General features: G+C 40.6%; 1 protein-coding gene across 1 annotated transcript in view; it reads right to left on the bottom strand.

Moving 5' to 3' along the window:
* FMN1 (formin 1) overlaps window positions 1–20,128 on the bottom strand; it is a 385,253-nt gene that overhangs the window by 275,466 nt on the left and 89,659 nt on the right. The window contains exon 3 of the mRNA XM_011932729.1: window positions 19,786–19,903. Coding sequence (XP_011788119.1) covers window positions 19,786–19,903 — 118 coding nt within the window. The remainder of the gene's footprint in view (window positions 1–19,785; window positions 19,904–20,128) is intronic.

Genomic DNA, 20,128 nt, shown 5'->3' with positions numbered 1-20,128 from the left:
GCTTTTTCCGAGCCCACCTATGGCCACCCATGGACCAATCAGCATGTATTTCCTCTCCTCTGAAGCCCATAAAACCCCAGACTCAGCCAGATTCAAAAAAGGACAACAGGACAACCATCTGTGGAGAGAAGCTACCCACCCAAGGGTCTCCTCTCTGTGGGAGCTGAGAAGACGATGGGGCGACCTGCCTGCGGAGAGGAACTGCTCACCCCAGGATCTCCTCTCTGCTGAGAGCTGAAAAGGGATGAGGGGATGACCAGCTGCAGAGAGGAGCTACCCACCCCAGGGTCACCTCTCTACTGAGAGTTGAAAGGGGATGATGAGATGACCAGCTCCAGAGAGGAGCTACACACCCATGGGTCTTCTCTCCGCTGAGAGCTGAAAAGATGACAGGATGACCAGCTGTAAAGAGGAGCACCCACTGTGGGTCTCCTCTGACCTATTCTATTGCTCAATAAAGCTCCTCTACACCTTGCTCACCCTCCACTTGTCCATGTACCTCATTCTTCCTGGTGCGAGACAAGAACTCAGGACCTGCCAAATGGAAGGGCTGGAAGAGCTGTAACACAAACAGGGCTGAAACATGCCCCTTGCTTGCCACATTGTAGGTAACAAGGAGAGAAAGAGCTGCCACCCTTCAGGGAGCCCAGACCTAGGAGCTCCCAAACTAGGGCTGTGACACCCGTTTTGGGGCTCTGCAGTTTCTGGCTTCTCCAAGATTCCAGGTGCCACCACATTCCCTGGTGCCAGCCGTGGAAGCTGCTTGTGGTACACTCGGTCCAGCCATGGCCTTGCAGGGAGTCAGCACCCATGCTGGGACCCGGAACTGCCCATTCTGCTGCACCCAGTGTGCCTGGCGGTGGGCAGTGGCTGGACCCCATGCTCGCTTGCTTACATACCCTATGCCACTCCACTTGCCCTTGGTAGGCATGGGGTCCAGGTCAGTAGCACCTCCTGAGTGCAGCCTGCCAGGCCAAGTGGGCCCAGAAGGCCAGAGCAAAACTCAGGCAAAAGCGCCACTGGCCACAGAGGTTTCTGGCTGGTAAGCAATACCCCAAAAATCCTATAACTATAACTGCTTGACCCACTTGTCTCCTTTGATCCCTCAGAGGAGCTGGGGATTGCGGTAAGTTCTCTCTTGGATTTCAGAGTTCCATGGGCTTGTGTTTTGAGCTATCCGAGCTTCTTTGTGCAAATTTCTGTTCCAAACTGGATTTGGAAGCGGTGACAGAAACTGGACTGGGTCCAGGATAAAATATGATGTGGTAATTAACTGGCTTGGATCCAGTTAGAGGCCTCGTACAACTCACTGGGTCAGAAAGAAACTGGTAGTAAATGCTAATATTGCAGGGGTTGAAAAGTTAGGCTTTTGAAAATTCACACGGATTTTTGTGTTCTAACCCTTTGTCTCACTTTTCGTGCACACATAGGTAGGAAAAAAATCATTGGCTAAATTAAGGGAGCCTGAAAACAAAGTCAATATTTCAAATAAAAATGGGATCTTTAGTATCTGGAAAACTGAGTTCCTTCCAGCAGCTTATACATTAGGTCTGGGAAGCAGCGAAGTCTTACAGAAATGGCAAAATGTTACCAAAGATAACTCACAGTGGAATGGTCTGAATGAACAATGTACTGAAGCGCATGTGAAAATGAGAGTTCCCCAATTAGTCTCATCTAGGGATGCCTATTAATATGCAGAAGCTTCTAAAAAGATTTAGAAATGAAAGGACCCATCTGGGGACAAGTTTGACACTTGCCAGTTTGATACTGGGTGCTAAGCAGAGTAGCTAATGTCTATGTTTTGTCACAAGTATTTTGCTCTGGCCAGAATGAAAAATGCTAATTTGGTTACTCCATGCAACTCCTTGGTCAGCAACTTGCAAATTTGAGGATTTTGCCTGTGGTTTCAAGATTTTTCTTTGTGATGCAGGATGGACCCCGGAGCTACACAGTGTGGCAAACAGGGTCACTAGGGTCTTGTAGGGAAAGAGAACCCAGAAATCTGACATACTGGCAAAAAGGTAAAAATTTCTTATGAGTCACACTTCCCGTCTCTCTCTCTCTGTGCAAACTGGTTGAATGAATGGTAAAAATCACTGTTTAACTCCTATAAAGTTTGATTAATGGAAAAAAGTGATTTCTGAGGTTATTCTTAAGCTGTAGCCAATCTAGTGTGGTTTGTGTGTCTTTCTGTATGGTCTATCATAAAGAAGAACACCTTAGGATAATACATGGGCTTAGAAGCTCATAAATCCACTGTTCAAGCCAGTCTGCCAAACTGGTCAGTAACAAACTTTGCTGCAGTTCCCTGAAACACGCAAAAACCTGGATGAGATTTCCATTTTGTTTTATGTCCTTGGGAGCCTGACCTTGTAACCACATGGCGGTACTTTCTTTTGGTCTTCGACATTTTACAATGGTGGCCTGGCTTAGGAAATGTGTACTTTCTGGTTAATATCTGCGTGGCCTTTACCATTTGCTGATTCTCTTTCCCCCACCACGAACTTCTAGCTTCCCTTCTTATATCTGCCTTTCTCTTAGTTACCTTTGAAGATTCTAGATTTTATGAAAACTGTTTGCCACCTCTTTGAAAGTACCTTATAGACTTGTGGTTAAGTCATAAACTTAGTTGAGGCTTCTTGTTTTCACCTGTGAGGTTACTTTTGGTAAAGTTTAAAAGTGAGAAATATTGGCCACTTGGTGTGGCTAAAGTCGAGTAATAAGAGATTTTTAAAAACGTTTATAAAGAGTGCTATATTTAAAAGTCAGCTTAATTAAAACCAAATACTCAAGTTCTAACAACCTGGGACACCCTGGGAAAAGCAGAGGAAACACCACAGACCCTGCTTTGGGAAAAACCTCTGTTTTCCGCATGAAGTCTCAGGAATTAAAAGCAGATAGATCCCTCTCAAAATCTAAGATTTTGTTCAGTTTTGCATGCTGTTAGCTGATAATTTTGAGTTATCAGGGGTATCAGGAAATGACTTTGAAGACTCCCATGGGATATGGGCTGACTCCCTCTTTTTGAAATCCAGGATTTGGTATAAAGATGGGACCCTTAATTTCTGGAGATCTGTTCTGCCTTCCAGCTGTGCCTGCTTATTATATTAGACTGTAGAAACTGCATACTTTCCTGGTCCTATTTCTCCAAGGACTCCACCCTGAAGCAAGTAATCCAATTAAAAAAAAAACAACTTAGAAACTAGTAAATGAAAAATCTTACAACTATTGGATCTTCTTCTGTGTAGTTTTATATGTGTGTGTGTGTGTGTGTGTGTGTGTAATGTTTACATAAAAGAGCTCTAATTGGCTTAAAGAAAAATAAGTGCTTAAATCAAATATTTTGAAAAAATTAAAAACTGTAATGCCTTTTAGTTCCTGTAACTTTGGTAATCTTTGGGAAATAAACATTTTTAAAGATTATGGGTAAAATAAAAATGTCTTCAAAATGTCTTCAGAATGTAAACATGCGGTTTAAATTATGCAGGTCGGACATTAGGTTTGTTGAATGCTTTAAGGTCAGAAACTGCTTCTTTAGCTTCTGAAAATTGTTCAGTTAACCTACTCTGGAGCGTAAGATTCTACCTAAGAATCTTACCTAAGAATCTTTGGACTGAGCTCATGCATTAGGCCCCAACAGACAAAACCAAACAAAAATGAAGTTGCTTGTGGTAAATGTGACGTTATCAAACTGAGACTTTAAGGAAACATATAGATCCTAGGCCAGAACAGACTAGGTTTTGTTTTCCTCCTAAAAACAAGATGTTCCAACATAAGGGGATACCCTGTACTCAAGTCCTTGTTCCTACCTTTGCAAAGGTAGGAACCACCTAAGGCCTGGAGACATGTGGAATTAGCCATGTCCCTTAACTATGCAAAGAAGTTATAAAGAAAAGAGGTTGTATATAAAAAAGGATCTTGTATGGCAAAATCTTGTCCTAAAGTAAAATAACTAGTTATTTAATAAGAGGGATGTTTAGGACAATTCGGAAAGTCCAGGCATGTTGTAGATGGTCTTTGTAAGTTGTGAAAGGATTCATGAAAGGAAATTTACGCACTAGAAGCTCCTAACAGTCACCATTATATAATGCAATTGAGACTACTAAAAAAAGTTTTACATGCAAGGTGTGTAAAGAAATATATTAGTCTGTTTTCACACTGCTGATAAAGACATACTTGAGACTGGGAAATTTATTTAAAAAAAAAAAAACAGTTTAATGGGCTTACAGTTCCATGTGGCTGAGAAGGCCTCACCATCACGGCCAAAGGCAAGGAGGAACAAGCCACATCTTACGTGGATGGCAGCAGGCAAAGAGAGAGTTTGTGCAGGGAAACTCCCACTTATAAAACCATCAGATTTCATGAGACTTACTATCATGAGAAGAGCATGGGAAGGACCTGCCCCCACGATTCAACTACCTCCACCTCCCACCAGGTCCCCCCTATAACACACAAGAATTCAAGATGAGATTTGGGTGGGGACACAGCCAAACCATATCAGGAAAGTAAAAGGTGTTTTTAGTAAAAGATTAAAGGAAGTCATCAAAATGTGGATTTTCTTTCCTAAATTCAGAGGGTTAAAAGATTGTTTTAAATTAGGTAAGATAAAGCTAAAGGTATGAACAAGTTGTGGAAAGTTTGTGAAAAATTAATCTTGTAAAAGGAATTCTGTGTGTGAACATACTGGCCACTTACGATAATTTTGGCTGTCAAAACTTGGTGCTAAGGCCCTAAGTTTTGGTTGTGTGGTAACCTACCTAAGTGAGAACCTAACCAGAAAGGGGAAATTTTTTTTTAAAGAAAATTATGGGAGGCCCTTGTTTTGGACTGAGCTCATGCATTAGGTCCCAACAGACAAAATCAAACAAAAACGAAGTCGCTTGTGGTAAATGTGACATTATCAAACTGGGACTTTAAGGAAACACATAGATCCCAGACCAGAACAGACCAGGTTTTATTTTTCTCCTAAAAACAAGATGTTCCAACATAAGGGAATACCCTCTACTCAAGTCCTTGTTCCTACCTTTGCAAAACTCACAGTTCTGTTTCCAGTGGTTTTCAAGACCAAATTACTACATTTACAATGGTGACAGTGACAGCAATGACTAAAGTTTTGGTCAATCTCTCAAAATTGAGAAAATGACCAAAAGAGGGGAATTGTTAAATCAAGTTTAGTCTACAGTTGCCTCCCTACATATTTAAGCTCAGCCTAAAGATTTTTCTATACTTTGTGAACTACAACAAGTGGAGGGGTAAACTGACCTTAGCCAACACCTGTGCCAATTACTGAGTTTTGGCCAATAAAATGTAGCCAACTGTCCAAATAAGGCAAACGCTAAGCTATAATCAATCCCATTGTTTCTGTACTACACTTTATGTTTTCTGTATGTCACTTTCCTTTTGCTGTCTGTAATTCTTGTTCCACCACATGGCTGCACTGGAGTCTTCCTGATTCTGCTGTGATTCTAGGGGCTGCTCAATTCACGAATTGTTTTTTGTTCATTTAACTCCTTTAAATTTAATTCAGGTGAAGTTTTTCTTTTAACACAACCAATACAACCATTTTATTTTTCACTTTTGGTACAGTATTCAATAAATTATATTAGGTATTCAACACTTTATTACAAAATACGCTTTGTGTTCAATGATTCTGCCCAACTGCTGGCTAAAGTGTGTTCTGAGCATATTTAAGGTAGGCTTGGCTAAGGTGATGTTCGGTAGGTTAGGCATATAACATGTATTTTGACTGACAATAATCTCAACTTATGATATGTTTATCAGGACATAACCCTATTGTAAGTCAAGGAGCATCTGTATACATATTGTTAAACTTTAAGATGGAAAATGCTTCCTTAAGACCAGATTTCACTACATAAGGCTTCTGTATAATAAAAGACACCATGAAAAAAAAGTCATGGCAAGTTAGAGCCTAAGATACCAGTATGTACAATGATAAAAGGATTTTTTTTAATACATAGAAAGCTTCTTCAAATCAGTAAGAAAACTGACTAAGAACCTCATTTTCAAAAGGGCCAAGAACACCAGCAAGCTCGTAAGAAATGAAAACATGTCCAACACCACTTATATCAGAAAAACACAAATTTTAAAAAGTGTGATTTTTAACCCATTACATACACATAAAATTTAAATAAACGCTGGTGAAGTATGAGTAATGGGCATTCTTTCTTTGGTTTAATATTCTGAGAGGCCAACTGTGTAGTATCTACCAAGTAGTGGGCCGGGATACAACAATTCCACTTCAATCCTATCAAGGTACTCACAAGTATGCATAAAAATGAATATACAAGAATTTAATGACAGCATTATTTGCAGTGAAAGATTCTAAGCAATTAAAAGGTACATTAATACAGACATGGTTCTATATGTTACTACTGTGTGGAATACTATGCGGCCATTAAAATAATGAGGAAGAAGGAGAGTGCTCTGTATATACTGACCTGGAAAGGTTTCAGTATATGGTAAAAAGCAGCTCATCTTAGAACTTATAGTATAACCCCATTTGTGTGGAAATAGTTTGTGTGATGTGTCAGTGTATATGTATGCATGAGTGCATACAGAAGTGTGTGAGAAGCGATATAAGTAACTGTTCACAAGACCCCCCTCTAAGAAGGCACAGGGAACAGGGGATGCAAAATGAAGGATGATTTTTGCTTTTTCCTATGTATTTTCATTCTTTGAATTAGGTATGATGATTCCAGGGTATGCTTCTTTGGATTTTTTAGACTGCTTCCTTCTATCCTTCTATCCTTCCTGAGAATCAGATGTGTCCTCTTTAATCAGAATTGAATAAAACAATCTGGGAAAGGCTGAGGTGAATTAGGGCTGGGCTGAAAGAAATGGGGGCCACATTAAAAATGGAAAGAAAAAATAAACACTGAACTGGAAGTCAGAAGACCAGTCCTGGTTCCATTGTTACAGTATGTAGCTAGTCAGACACGAGCAGGGCAGGAGAGGGTCCCCTCCCACCACCAGGATGCCAGGCAACCACCAGGTGATAGTCAGGTGGTTGCGACAGTGCCTCTCTAATAATAATTGGTCACAGCTGGTGCTAGAGAACAGCAGTCTCCCAAAAGATATAAACACCTGAAACTGGTGATCAGCAGCTTCCTGATAAGATCTCAGGAGCTGGGTGAGTGGGCTCAAGTATAGGCATGAAGAGGCAAAATGGCAGAGTTTCACTGGTTTATGACCGTCCTCTAGAAACACTTGACTAGTAAGGGAAAAATGCCTCAAGTGAGCATGTGTACAACTCCCACAAACACACTATACATGCAGCCCCTCCCGAGTGCTGGCAGACCACTGCACATGCTGACAGCCCACTCCAAGGCAGAAATCAGGGGAGAAGGACGCAGGCCCCAAAAGCATGCCAACGTATAAAACCCCAAGTCAAAGGTCAAACACTGCACTTGATCTGTCAAGTAACCCACTTGGCCTTGTTCTAAGTGTACTTGACTTCCTTTTGTTCTTGATCTAAAGTTTTTTTTAATAAATGTTCACTCCTGCTCTAAAACTTGCCTTGGTCTCTTACTCTGCCTTATGTCCCTTGGTCAAATTCTTTCTTCTGAGGAGGAAAGAACTGAGGCTGCTGCTAACACTATCACTAATTAGCAAGTGTGATAACCTTACTGGACATCCATTTCTCTCCAATAAGGAGAGAGCTAAACCTGATGTTCTCCAAGGTTCCTTCCAGTTCAAAGAATACATGAATACTATATATAACTAGGCTGGTGGCTTGCCTTGAGATTCTAGTTTCCCAACTGCAAGGTCTGAAAATACTTGATTTAAAGTATTTTATTAAAATTATCGTCAGCATGTAGCTACTAAAAATGGTTACTATAAAGACTATGGAAAAAAAACATGGAAAACATTCATAGGATAAAAAGGTACTCGATAAAAATGCTGGGCTCAGCATGGATACAACCATGCAAAATACACATGCATAGAATCAAAGACTTAAACACACAAAAAGGAAAATAATTATTTCACCTGATGTGTTTTTCTGATACCAACCAGTTCTCCAATATCAACACCAACTCTGTGATGTCAACTGGGTGTCCTACAATTCAATTCAATTCTGACACTAGAGTTAGCATCAGACTCTACAGGTTTACAGGCTCAGCCTCACAATGATACTGACAGGAGGCAGCCAAACGCCAAGGCAGACAGGGGCAGGTCCCTGGTGAAACTGCACCTCCAAGCTAAACACAGTTTAAAGCCTGAAAGCCAAGCTATAAGTTAAATACTTGGACCGGACTGAGAAGTTATCTTCCCATTTGGTGCGCTTTCCTCTGATTGATCCCTACCCTTCACCTACTTTATATACCTACCGTTTTCTAATTGGTTTTCTGCAATGTCATGCCCACCTTTGAGTGGCGTCTTCGCTTTAACCTTTTTTGCATACTCGCAAACCAATCAGCATGCACTACCCATTCTGAGTCCATAAAATGCCCCAGACCCAACCACAGGGAGAGAAACCACCTGAGTGTGGGATCACCCCCACTCCCCATAGTCCCTTCTCTGCTGAAAGCTGTTCCGTTGCTCAATAAAATCCTCCACTCTCATCACCCTTCAATTGTCAGTGTGACCTCATTCTTCTTGGACACTGGAAAAGAGCTTGGGACCCACTGAGCGCGGGTACTCTGAAAGCCTTTGCCCTCACTGGTGGAGAGCAGCCACACTGCTGACTGGGCTGCTAACGTACCACCATCCACTGGGCTGCAGACAGCAGAACTCAAAAAGCTAATTAGCATGCTAACATTCCCTCTGGGGCTTCGGGGCCACAGGCACCCCTACCTTGAGGTAACATGCCTGGTCTGGCAACAGACCCTGCATGGAAGTTGCTCCTATGTTGGCACTTGGAGCTGCTAGCCAAACACCGTACTCGCTCACTCATGTGCTCACTCAAACAAGGGGCTGAGTGCAGCAGGCCAAGTGAGCAACAAGGCTATTTATGTCACCTGTGTGCAGGTGGACTGAGTCTGAAAAAGGAGTTAGCAAAGGGTGGTGGGATTATCATTAGTTCTTATAGGTTTTGGGATAGGTGGTGGAGTTAGGAGCAATGTTTTGGGGGCAGGGGGTGGATCTCACAAAGTAGATTCTCAAGGGTGGGGAGAATTATAAAGAACCTTCTTAAGGGTGGGGGAGATTACAAAGTACATTGATCAGTTAGGGTGGGGCAGAAACAAATCACAATGGTGGAACGTCATCAGTTAAGGCTATTTTCTGTGTGTCTTCAGTTGCTTCAGGCCATGTGGATGTATACGGGCGGGTCACTGGGGATATGATGGCTTAGCTTGGGCTCAGAGGCCTGACACATACTATTTCATACTGAGAAGCAAGAGCAATCTATTTCTCAAACCCAATTACCCTTTCCCTCCTCTTCTACATGAAATGGTCACAATTGAGTAGACAGAGAGAAAGAAAACTAAATACTTTGCAAACATCAAAAGGGAGTTGAAGAAATGAGGGATTCCACCATGAGGCAGACATAAAGCCAATCACAGCTTCCAGAAAATGCAGGCTGAAATTCTTTCCAATAGTTATTGGTGAAAGCTTTTATGTCTCCGCTATTTAAAACTCTATATTGCTTGATTATTCATAGAACAGTTCTAGCTACTTGTATCTTATATGGAAATACAAAGAGCTGAGAGTAACCAAGCAACAAGGACACACTCTAGCAGGGTATCATAACTGATTACAGAGCTATAGTTGTAAACCAAAAACAAAATTTGAAGCCCTCCATCCCCTGCAACTATCTGAATGGACTCTCTCCTTAGCCACGGCATTCAAAAAATTTAACCTGAATAACTGGTTCAGGCCATGACGGGAAGTGGGGATTGGATGTGCCTCATTATTCCCCTGCAGCATTAATGTCAACACAGATCTTAAGTCTGATAAACATCTATAATCTATTCTCTCTGAAGCCTGCTATCTGGAGGCTTCAATTGCATGATAAAACCTTGGTCTCCACAACCCCTTATCTTAATCCAGACACTCCTCTCTCTCATAATAACTCTTTCAACCAATTGCCAATCAAAATATGGGGTGAAGTCTCCTCACCCCTTCGAGTTGTCCTACCCTTCTAGATTGAACCAGTGAAAACCTCACATCTATTGATTAATGTATTATGTCTCTCTCAAATGTATAAAAGCAAGCTGTATCCTGATCACCTTGGGTACATGTTGTCAGGTTTTGTGTTCACACAGTCATTAAGATAGTGTGAAATTGGTACAAGGCTAGACAAAGCTACAGAACAGTGGAACAGAATACAGCCCAGAAGGTGAAGGTAGGCTTTTCAATAAATAATTCTGGTAAATTTTGATCTAAAAACAAATTTGACTGTACTTCAACTCACAGACAAAAAAAAACAAAAAATAAATACCCAGTATATTGTAGCTCTAAAATGACAAATGAAGAGCACTAATAATTTTTAAAGATATTTAAAATATATATATTTTCATGATTGGGTTAGAAAAATAACTTTAAGACGGCTTAAAATGCCCTAACCAATAAAACCAGATTCACTAGAGTAAAACTGAGAATTTATACTAATCAAAAACCACTACTGAGAGAGAGAAAAAATACTTGCAACACACTTAAGCAAAGGGCTCAAATTCAGCATGTAAAAATAACTTCTCTACAAATCAATACGAAAAAGAGAGACAATTCATTAAAATTGAACAAGTGACTCAGACAGGCACCCCACAAGAGGATATGCAATGGCCATGAAAAAGTGCTCGGCCTGGCTGGTGATCAACGAAATACCAATTAAAGCCAGAATGAGCTCAAATAAGAAAAACCAAACATACCAAACGATAAGAATGTGGAGCAATCAGCACCACCACATGCTGCTGGTGGACGTAGAAATGGATGAAAATCCCTTTGAAAAAGTGTTCAGCATCATCTGCTGACACAGAATCCAGATATGCCCTATTCCCAGCAATTCTATTTCCAGGTATACACCCAAAAGAAATGTCTTCCTGCATTTACCAAAAGGCATGTCCAAGGATGTTTAGAGCAAATGTTTGTCATTAAAAGAAAAATCTTAGGGAAATTAAATTTAACAGAGTTTAACTGAGCAAAGGAGAATGCGAGAATCAGGCAGCCTCCTGGGCCAGAGCAGGCTGAGAGAGCCCAGTGCAGCCATGTGGCAGAAGAAGATTTATAGTCAGAAAAAGGAAAGTGACAAAGAGAAAACCAAAGTGAGGTACAGAAACAGCCAGATTGGTTACAGCTCAGCGCTTACCTTATTTTAACACAGTCTGAACAGCTGGCCCCCTTTGATTGCAAGCCAAAACTCAGTGATTGCCACAAGAGTAGGCTACCGTCTATTTACACCTCCATTTGCGTTACAGTTCACTACGTACATAGAAACCTTTAGGTTGAACTTAAAATACGTAAGGAAGCAGCTTTAGGCTTAACTTGATTTAGCATTATAACAGCCACAAATTTTGAACAACATCAGTGTCCACCAGCATTAGAATTGGACAAATACATTGCGATATATTCATACAATGGAATACTACAGGGAAATGAACTATAGGTACACGTAGCAATATACATGATTCTCACAAGCATAATGTTAACAGAAAGAAGTCAGACACAAAATGAGTCAATTTATATTAAGTTTAAAAGCAGATGAAATTAGGCCAGGCACAGTGGCTCACACCTGTAATCCCAGCACTTTGGGAGGCTGATGCAGGCGGATCACTGGAGGTCAGGAATTCAAGACCAGCCTGGCCAACATGGTGAAACCCCATTTCTAATAGAAATACAAATAAATCAGCCAGACATGGTGGCGCACACCTGTAATCTCAGTTACTCGGGAGGCTGAGGCAGAAGAATTGCTTGAACCCAGAGGCAGAGGTTGCAGTGAGCTGAGATGGCACCACTGTACTCCAGCCTGGACAACAGAGCGAGACTCCATCTTAAGAAAAGCAAATAAAACTAACCTATAGTGTTAGAAATTAGGATAGTGATTTTCTTTGAGGGAAAGGGAAACTGTAGCGATTGGAAGGGGGCAAGAAAGAACCTTCTGTTGTGCTAAAGGTGTACTATTTCTTGATCTACATCATGGTTACCTGGGAGTGTTCACTTTGCTATAACTCAGAGCTATATACTCTTGTGTAATTTTCTCTATTTTTGTTATTTTTCTATAAAAACTGGTTTAAAAAAAAGTAGTGCTGCAGTTGAACTTCATAGATACTGTCTTATCTTTACAATAATTGTTTAAAACTACCATTACCCTCATTTTTAGAGACAAGGATGAAAATCCAAAGAAGTAAATTATCCTGCCCCATGTCACAGCTGGCACATGACAGAGCCAAAGCTTCAAACTCAAGTTGAGTTGATGCTCAAACCCATGAACCCTGCAGTAAAAGTAACGCCAAACTTAATTATGTCTTCGGGACGTCCTCAGTCCTACTTTCCTTTCCCTCTGAAATACTTTTCTACATTCTCATGTTCTCACCACCCATCAAGTGCTTCCCTTTATCTTGGGGGGAAAAGTGCTTCAGAGTTTACCTATTGCAACTTTGGGTTTAGTTATTTCTCAGAAACAATCTGTTCTTTCTACAGAAGAAGAAAAAAATGTTATTTACAATTTCCCATCTGGTTTCTATGGAGAGGGTGTTCTATTTGCTGAGCTAGTTGATGGCTATAAGCACACGAAAAGTGGACTGAGTAGAAGGAACTAAACTGCAAGTGAAAAGGTATGATGGGGCTGGTGCTGGAAAGGTGTGGTGGGGCTGGTGGTGGAAAGGCGTGGTGGAGGGCTGGTGGTGGAAAGGTGTGGTGGGGGGCTGGTGGTGGAAAGGTGTGGCGGGGCTGGTGGTGGAAAGGTGTGGTGGAAAGGTGTGGTGGGGGGCTGGTGGTGGAAAGGTGTGGTGGGGCTGGTGGTGGAAAGGTGTGGTGGAAAGGTGTGGTGGGGGGCTGGTGGTGGAAAGGTGTGGTGGGGCTGCTGGTGGAGGAGGCTGAAGCCAGGATGACGGAGAGGCCGCTTGGTGGATGATCTGGAGAAAGAAAACTTGGTGGCTGGCAACAGAGATTTGCAGAAGAGAAGAAAAACGAGGCCACCTGGAGAGAAATTATGAGAAAGACAATGACTACTGAAAGATGTTTGTAAAAATGTGGTATAGAATAAGGCATATCGACCTCATTCTAATCTTCCCAAAAGAGGCCTCAAAGTAGACTGAATGCAATGGTTTTATTTTCTCTAAAACCCAGTAAAATCACTGAAATAACAACTTTTAAAATGAAAAAGTTTGTTCATGTACCTCCTAAAACCATTTACATATACACCATGCATTTTACCACACAAACTGTGGCTCAATGAATGGTAGCTGAATGAACCTCACCTGAACTTTCCAAGAATCCACGGACTAGAAACATTTTTATTTGCTTGAAATTGCTTATGCCTCACAGCATAAAAAATACCATTCACTCCCTTCTTTGATTTCTATGTGAGGAATCAAAAGAACAGCATGAAACAACCAAGTGAGTTTTTGCAGATGAGTCCAGTGAGCCAGGATGGCATCGTATGCTCTACATTACTGTTCAGGTCCACTCACTTCAGATCCCATAATTTGTAATAATCTGCATAATTTTTTATTGACAAATCATAGTCGTATACCTTTACGGGTTATATGATGTGGTGTTTCGATACAGGCATACAATGTGGTACGATTAAATTAAGCTAATTAACATATGCATCACCTTTCTTGCCTACAGTTTGTTATGGTGAGACATTTGAAATTTATTCTTAGTTATTTTGAAATATAGAATACCTTATTTTTTACTATAATCACACTGGTGCTCAAAAGATCACAAAATCTGTTTCTCCTGTTCATCTAAAATGTTGTGTCCCTTGATCAACGACTCTCCATTCCCTCCGTCCCACATCTCCAGCCTCTGATAACCATCATTTTATTCTCTACTTCCATGAGTTCAACTTTATTGGAGTCCACATATAAGTGAGATCATGCAACATTTGTCTTTCTTGTGCCTGGCTTATTTCACATAGCGTAAGGTCCTCCCAACATATCCACACTGGCACAAATGACAGAATTTCCCCCCGGCCTTTTAAGGCTTGATTGGTATTCCATTGTGTATATATATCATAGTTTATCCATTTACCCATTAATGAATACTTACACTGATGTAATGTCTTGGCTATTATGAATAGTTCTGCAATCAACATAGGAGTGTAGTTATCCCTTTTATATACTGGTTTCAGTTCCTTTGGATACATGCCCAGAAGTGTGATTATTGGGTAATTTAGTAGTTCTATTTTTAGTTTTTTCAGGAACTTCCATACCATTTTCCATAATGGCCATACTAATTTATGTTCCCACAAATAATGCTTCTGATTCCATGTATTTTCCTTGTTGGATCTTTAGATACTGGTATACTGACAAAAAGATTTTTAAAAAGTTTAATCCATCACTCTTCAATTTGAGACTATCTTTATCTTCAAATTATAATTCCAACTCATAATTATTACATCTAATTTATCAATAGAGTATTAATAAGTTATGTGTATCTTTCAGCAATTCATAATCTCACTACTGTCATCTGTAAAATGAATAAGTTGAACTGACCTAAGCTGTTTGCAGCTCTGTTTTTTATATTCTAAAAACTGAGACTCTGTATTTTAATCTCTTGCTTCCACTCTCCTGAGCCAAAGATCTTTACTAATATTTCCGTGAATACAATATGTGATTCTTGAGTCTCCAGTCCCCACTTCCGATTCCTCTCCTAAAAGTCAAGCTTTAGTTCCCATTTATGTTGAGAGTCAGTCTCCTCTCTACAGCTCCCAGCTGTGTACGTATACTAAGCGGAAGCTTAGCACAATACACTTCACCTCTAGTTTCCCAGTGAACCTTTTTCTGCAATCCAAAACTGAAAGACATTTCTGGTCTTTAGTCTGTACAGCTTCCAATTTCTAGGCTATCACAATCCAATCCTCCATGTAACTGATGATAGCATGCTACAGGGATCTATGGAAGACAGTACAATGAACAAACCCATTCCCCCGACGGTAAAAGAGAAAGTCAGGATAATCTGTCTGGACACGTAACTTTAAAGGAAAATCCACTGCTGACTAACGCAGCCCGCTAGCTATGAATGCAGAAATTAAAGCTCAAATTATAGTAGGCCAATAAAGTAGTATGAGGTATTTATAGCTCTCTTTGACTGGTAAAGCAAGGATATCTGACTTACCAGGAAGGGTGGCAAACAACTCTCATTTTATAATGAAGGAAATTCAAACGAGAAACAAACCAGAAAATAGGTGGATCTTTATTAAATTGAGGGATGGGTTATTTCTCTATTTAATCTAAAATACTCTAAATAAGGATGTTTCTGTGTTGCTCCCAAGTTCTGAAGATGTATCTCCTGGAGATGCCACATGTCTGGACATTAACTTACTTTCAATAACTACAATGTATTGTGCTAAGTTCTCTTCTCTACAAAAGCTATGGTCCTCACACTCAGCACGGCAGCACATCTGCCATTCCCCAGCCCCCGGCCAGCTCTGAGATGCTGCAGATAGAGAGAAAAGCTTTTCCAGATGCACACTGAGACAGAAACCACATATGCACAATTCAGTTCAGAAAGCATGAGTGTTTTTCTTCAAACTTGTTTCTTTCTCATTCTGTGAGCAATTCAGTCACTGACAGTTCCCTAAATGGTATCATTTTAATTCCAAAAACATTAACCTCACTTCCCCTGAGGATTTTGAGATGTACATCATGACAATGTATTTTTTAAATTTCTCAATAGTGAGAAATTTCAGGTAGTCCTTCATAATACAAAATAGGAGACGGAGGCGAAAGGAAGCCCAGCTTTAGGTTGAGTATTTGGAACAGGTTCTTCCTCTGAACCTCGAGGTGTCCACAGATAGGGGTGGAGGGTCTAAAATATATGCTAAATTTGGTGTCATGTTTTCTTCTGTGGCTTTCTATCACTGCTAGATTTTAAAGGAGTCTAAAAATATGAAGAATCACTAACCATGGTAAAACTGAAGGAAAGTACCACAGGTCAGTCCAAATGTGTCCTTGACCCAGTCAAGCCCTGGCCCTGGGGAGAAAATCACCTGCAATAAAGCTAGCATGCTCGAGTCACTAGAGGCTTACGAGCACATTAGACTTCTAAGGAAAACAAATCGCAAGAAGCAAATCCATAACATGTATTTGTCTTTGAAAAAATATGCCAGGGAAGATATTTAGAAAAAAATACAAGACATACACGTATACATACATATTTATATGTAGATAAATACTATATATTTAATTTACTGAATGTCAAGAAACTTTGAGTAGTTTTATAAGACACGCTCTTGGTGAAGATACTAGGAATTCTCATTCCTACCTCACATTGATTTACAAATTAATACAATTCGAATAAAAATTTTGTTTTTCTAGAAGAATGAATATATGAGGGAACCCAAAAACACTGTTTAAAAGCATGCAAAAGAAATGGAACCGTCAGATTCTGAGATGTATTGTAATGCTACAATAAGATAGGGCATAACATACAAACATATCAAAGACAACAGAAAGCCCCCAACAGTCCTAAACAAATCTGGGGGAAATAAAAGTCTGTTATAGAATTAATTAGCAATTTAGAAAAACAGTTGTCTTTGATCTCTAGCTCAGACTGTATACCAAATTAAATTTTTCATATGAAATGGAGTGATGGAAGGCAAGAAAAAAAGAAGTAGAAGGAAACCCTTCAAGAAATATGAAAACATTGGTAAACTTAGATTAGAGAAAGTCTTTTAAGCTAAAAGAAGAATCAGAAATTATATAATGAAAGGATAGATTTGATTATGTAAATATTTAAAACTTCCACACATCACAAAATACAGTAAAATTTAAAACAAGTGATAAAAAATAACAGTTTCAAAATGGTAATTCTTAGGGATAGGTATTCAGTAAGAAAAAAGAACTATGGCAACATGGTAATACACATCAGAAACCTTAGAAAGGCGTATACTCTTATGTACAGCAATTCTGTCAGCATTTATCCTAAGATAAAATACTTCTACACAAAGACAGTACTATTATTTATAATATACCATGTATAACTGAAATGAATTTTTATAATTAGTAAAAATCATTTGAAGAGTTTAAATAAAAAAGTAGTCTATAATGATTCAAATTCTACTTTTATTTTTCAGTATTAAATTCACATAGGCCTGTCACGTTTTAAAATATTGACAACAGTTTCTCTGAAATAGAATCATAGAAAGTTTCTTTTGCTTCATGACTTTTCTGTGTATCTTCAAGTTTTATTTTATTTTGCAATGTAGGGGAACATTTAAAACCCTATGAGAGATTTTCTGAGATCCGTAAACCCTTCATATTAAGATGAAGCAAGAATCTACAGAGCAAGCCTCTGAATAATAGCCGTCATATTTTCTATGAACTGATTATACTAGAAAATATAACCCTCCCACAGGATGATAAAAACAGAAGTTTATCTCTGCGCCCTTGTACTGAAATCCCGTGTCGTGCGGTATGACAACACCAGCATGTGTGTGCAGATTCTTCTCCAGGAGGGCTTGAGAAGCCTGTCCACCCAGGGCCTGCCGGGCCCTCATGGCGGCAGTGTAACTGTGTGCAACATCTCCTGCGTCCACCCAGGGCCTGCCGGGCGCTCACGGTGGCAGTGTAACTGTGTGCAAGATCTCCTGCGTCCACCCAGGGCCTGCCGGGCGCTCATGGCGGCAGTGTAGCTGTGTGCAAGATTTCCTGCGTCCGCCCAAGGCCTGCGGGGCGCTCATGGCGGCAGTGTAGCTGTGTGCAAGATCTCCTGCGTCCGCCCAAGGCCTGCGGGGCGCTCACGGCGTCAGTGTAGCTGTGTGCAAGATCTCCTGCGCGCGCCCAGGGCCTGCCGGGCGCTCATGGCGGCAGTGTATAACTGTGCAGGAGATCTCCTGTGTGCCTCTCCAGGTCTGCGCCCTTTCTGGGCCCCACTGACAGGCCTGAAATGATAGGCTCAAGTGCTCCCGGTCTGCTGACTTCTCTTTGGGTTTGACCAATGGGAATCACGGTGGGGGACCAGACAGTGGGATGAGAAGAGATCAGGCTGTCTGCCCTCAGCATCCAGCCTGGCATGTCACTATGGACCAGTGGCACCTCCCTGCTGAGGGCTGCAGGTCCTGCCCAGCAGTTGTCTCCACACCACTCAGCCTCCCTCTTAAGTTCTAGTTTCCGAGAGCCACTCCTACTCTTGCCCCTTCAGGCCTGGGTGTGGTGAAAGCTTGTTCTTGGTACTAGCCCCAGAGTAGCGCTCTCTTACTGCTTTTCCTAAACCCCATCTGTACCTTTGTGGCCGGTCTCTAATAAACTCTCCTCAAATCACTCCATTTGAGTGCCAGCTGATTCCTGATTAGTACGACCCTCATTCATACAGTCATATATGTAATTACCCTAGAGAAAACAAAGTTAAGTGCATTTGGACTCAACAAAGCAAAAGGAAAAAAGTGACCTAACGTTGTTTAGGAAATTTTCCATTCAAGTTTGGGTGAAACAGAAGTTCAGCCCTATGCTACTTCCGTGCTTCAATTACCTAGAACATCCTTATGCTTTCTTTACTGCTCTGTCTGAATTGCTCTGCTTAGAGGAAACAATTCCACCCTTGTGCTGTTCACTCTTATACAATTATGATTTTTGGAAAATCAAATGTGGGCAAGAAGACTTAAATCACCATCCATATTTTCATCAAGGACATGAGTTTTCATCCTGGAAGTCAAACACCACAGAAGAAAATGCTGTGAAGTAACCAATGCCCTGCAGAGTCATAAGCAGCAACTGTGTAAATGAAAGCTAGAAATGATCTCAAGATTCAACTGCCAGTGTGTTCTCAATCACTGGAGTAATCTGATATTATGGAAAAACCTACTGAACTAGCCAACTTTGATCTGTTCATATTTATCAATGAACAGGAATGGAAAAAAGTATTTTTCTATAACCAGAGAGATAGATAGACCTTAATACACACACATACCTAATAAAAACAACAAATATAAGCCATGTATAGGTAATCTCTAAATATCAGGAAGAAGGCAAAGAGGTTTCAGGGATATACACACACACACATGCAATTCTTAATATGGGTATATAACCCATCCTCTAATGCTTTTGTGTCATTTTACAGTTCATGTGAAACTTTCACTTAAATAGTAACCATATCTAGATTCCCATTTCATTTAAATAAATTCAAGTAAAGTTCCCAGAAAGGTTTCCAGAGAGTTAGGTTGCTTTAAAGTTGGCCATGCATTAAATAAAGCTTTGTCTCACACAAGTGAACGAGTAACTGATATGGTATCTGTACATTCACTCTGCACAAGGTTCCTTTATCTCCAAAGCATTACTCAAAGACAAACAACAAATCAGATTACAGCTCCAGAGAACCATACTCTGCCTCTTCTAGCAACACCGCCAGCTCACAAAACTGTATGAGGACCAACCACCGGCTTCCTGAGGGATTTGCAATCTACCTTCTCCAATCAGGTCCCCCAAGGTTCTCCTGCTTCACACACATGCCCCCTTTCATTCATTCCACTGCATTCATCTTTCAGAGGCTCGTTAACAATAAGCGTGCAAAGGTTCACTTTAACAGCAAAACCAAAAAGAGAGCCTTCAGCATTACATTTTATAATGAAACAAAACCCCAGATTCTGAGAGTCAACTAAGCTAGAACTAAAAGCCATTGCAGGAAGAGATTCATTCCTGGGCCCCTAGCTTCTTTTCACATTACCTGCTTCAGTGTACTTCAGTCCCACTTTTTCTTCTGTGTCTTTTGTCTTTGGGGGTGGCCAGACAGCTTGAAGTCTGCCAGGAGTCCTGTCATCCTGCTCAGTCGGGCTGTGGTCAGGCTGTGGAAAGAGCAGGCAAAAAAAGAAGTGAAATGTAGTCAGAGCCAATTAATTCCTAAAAAATGACATGCTAACCCTAATTCTGAAGTTAATTTTAATGGCTAGTTGCACATTGCTCTCATTCACTGTAACTGAGATATCTTTCTATAGTGTGACCCTTTTCCAGAAGTGTAATGTGGTCAGTTGAGGTGAAAATTTAAAACAACGAAAAAAACCTTGAGGCTA

The sequence above is a fragment of the Colobus angolensis genome, unplaced genomic scaffold (assembly GCF_000951035.1).
Source record: "Colobus angolensis palliatus isolate OR3802 unplaced genomic scaffold, Cang.pa_1.0 Scaffold97, whole genome shotgun sequence".
Classification (NCBI taxonomy): Eukaryota; Metazoa; Chordata; class Mammalia; order Primates; family Cercopithecidae; genus Colobus; species Colobus angolensis.
Note: the sequence above shows the minus strand (reverse complement) of the source record. Positions and strands in the feature narration are given on the sequence as shown.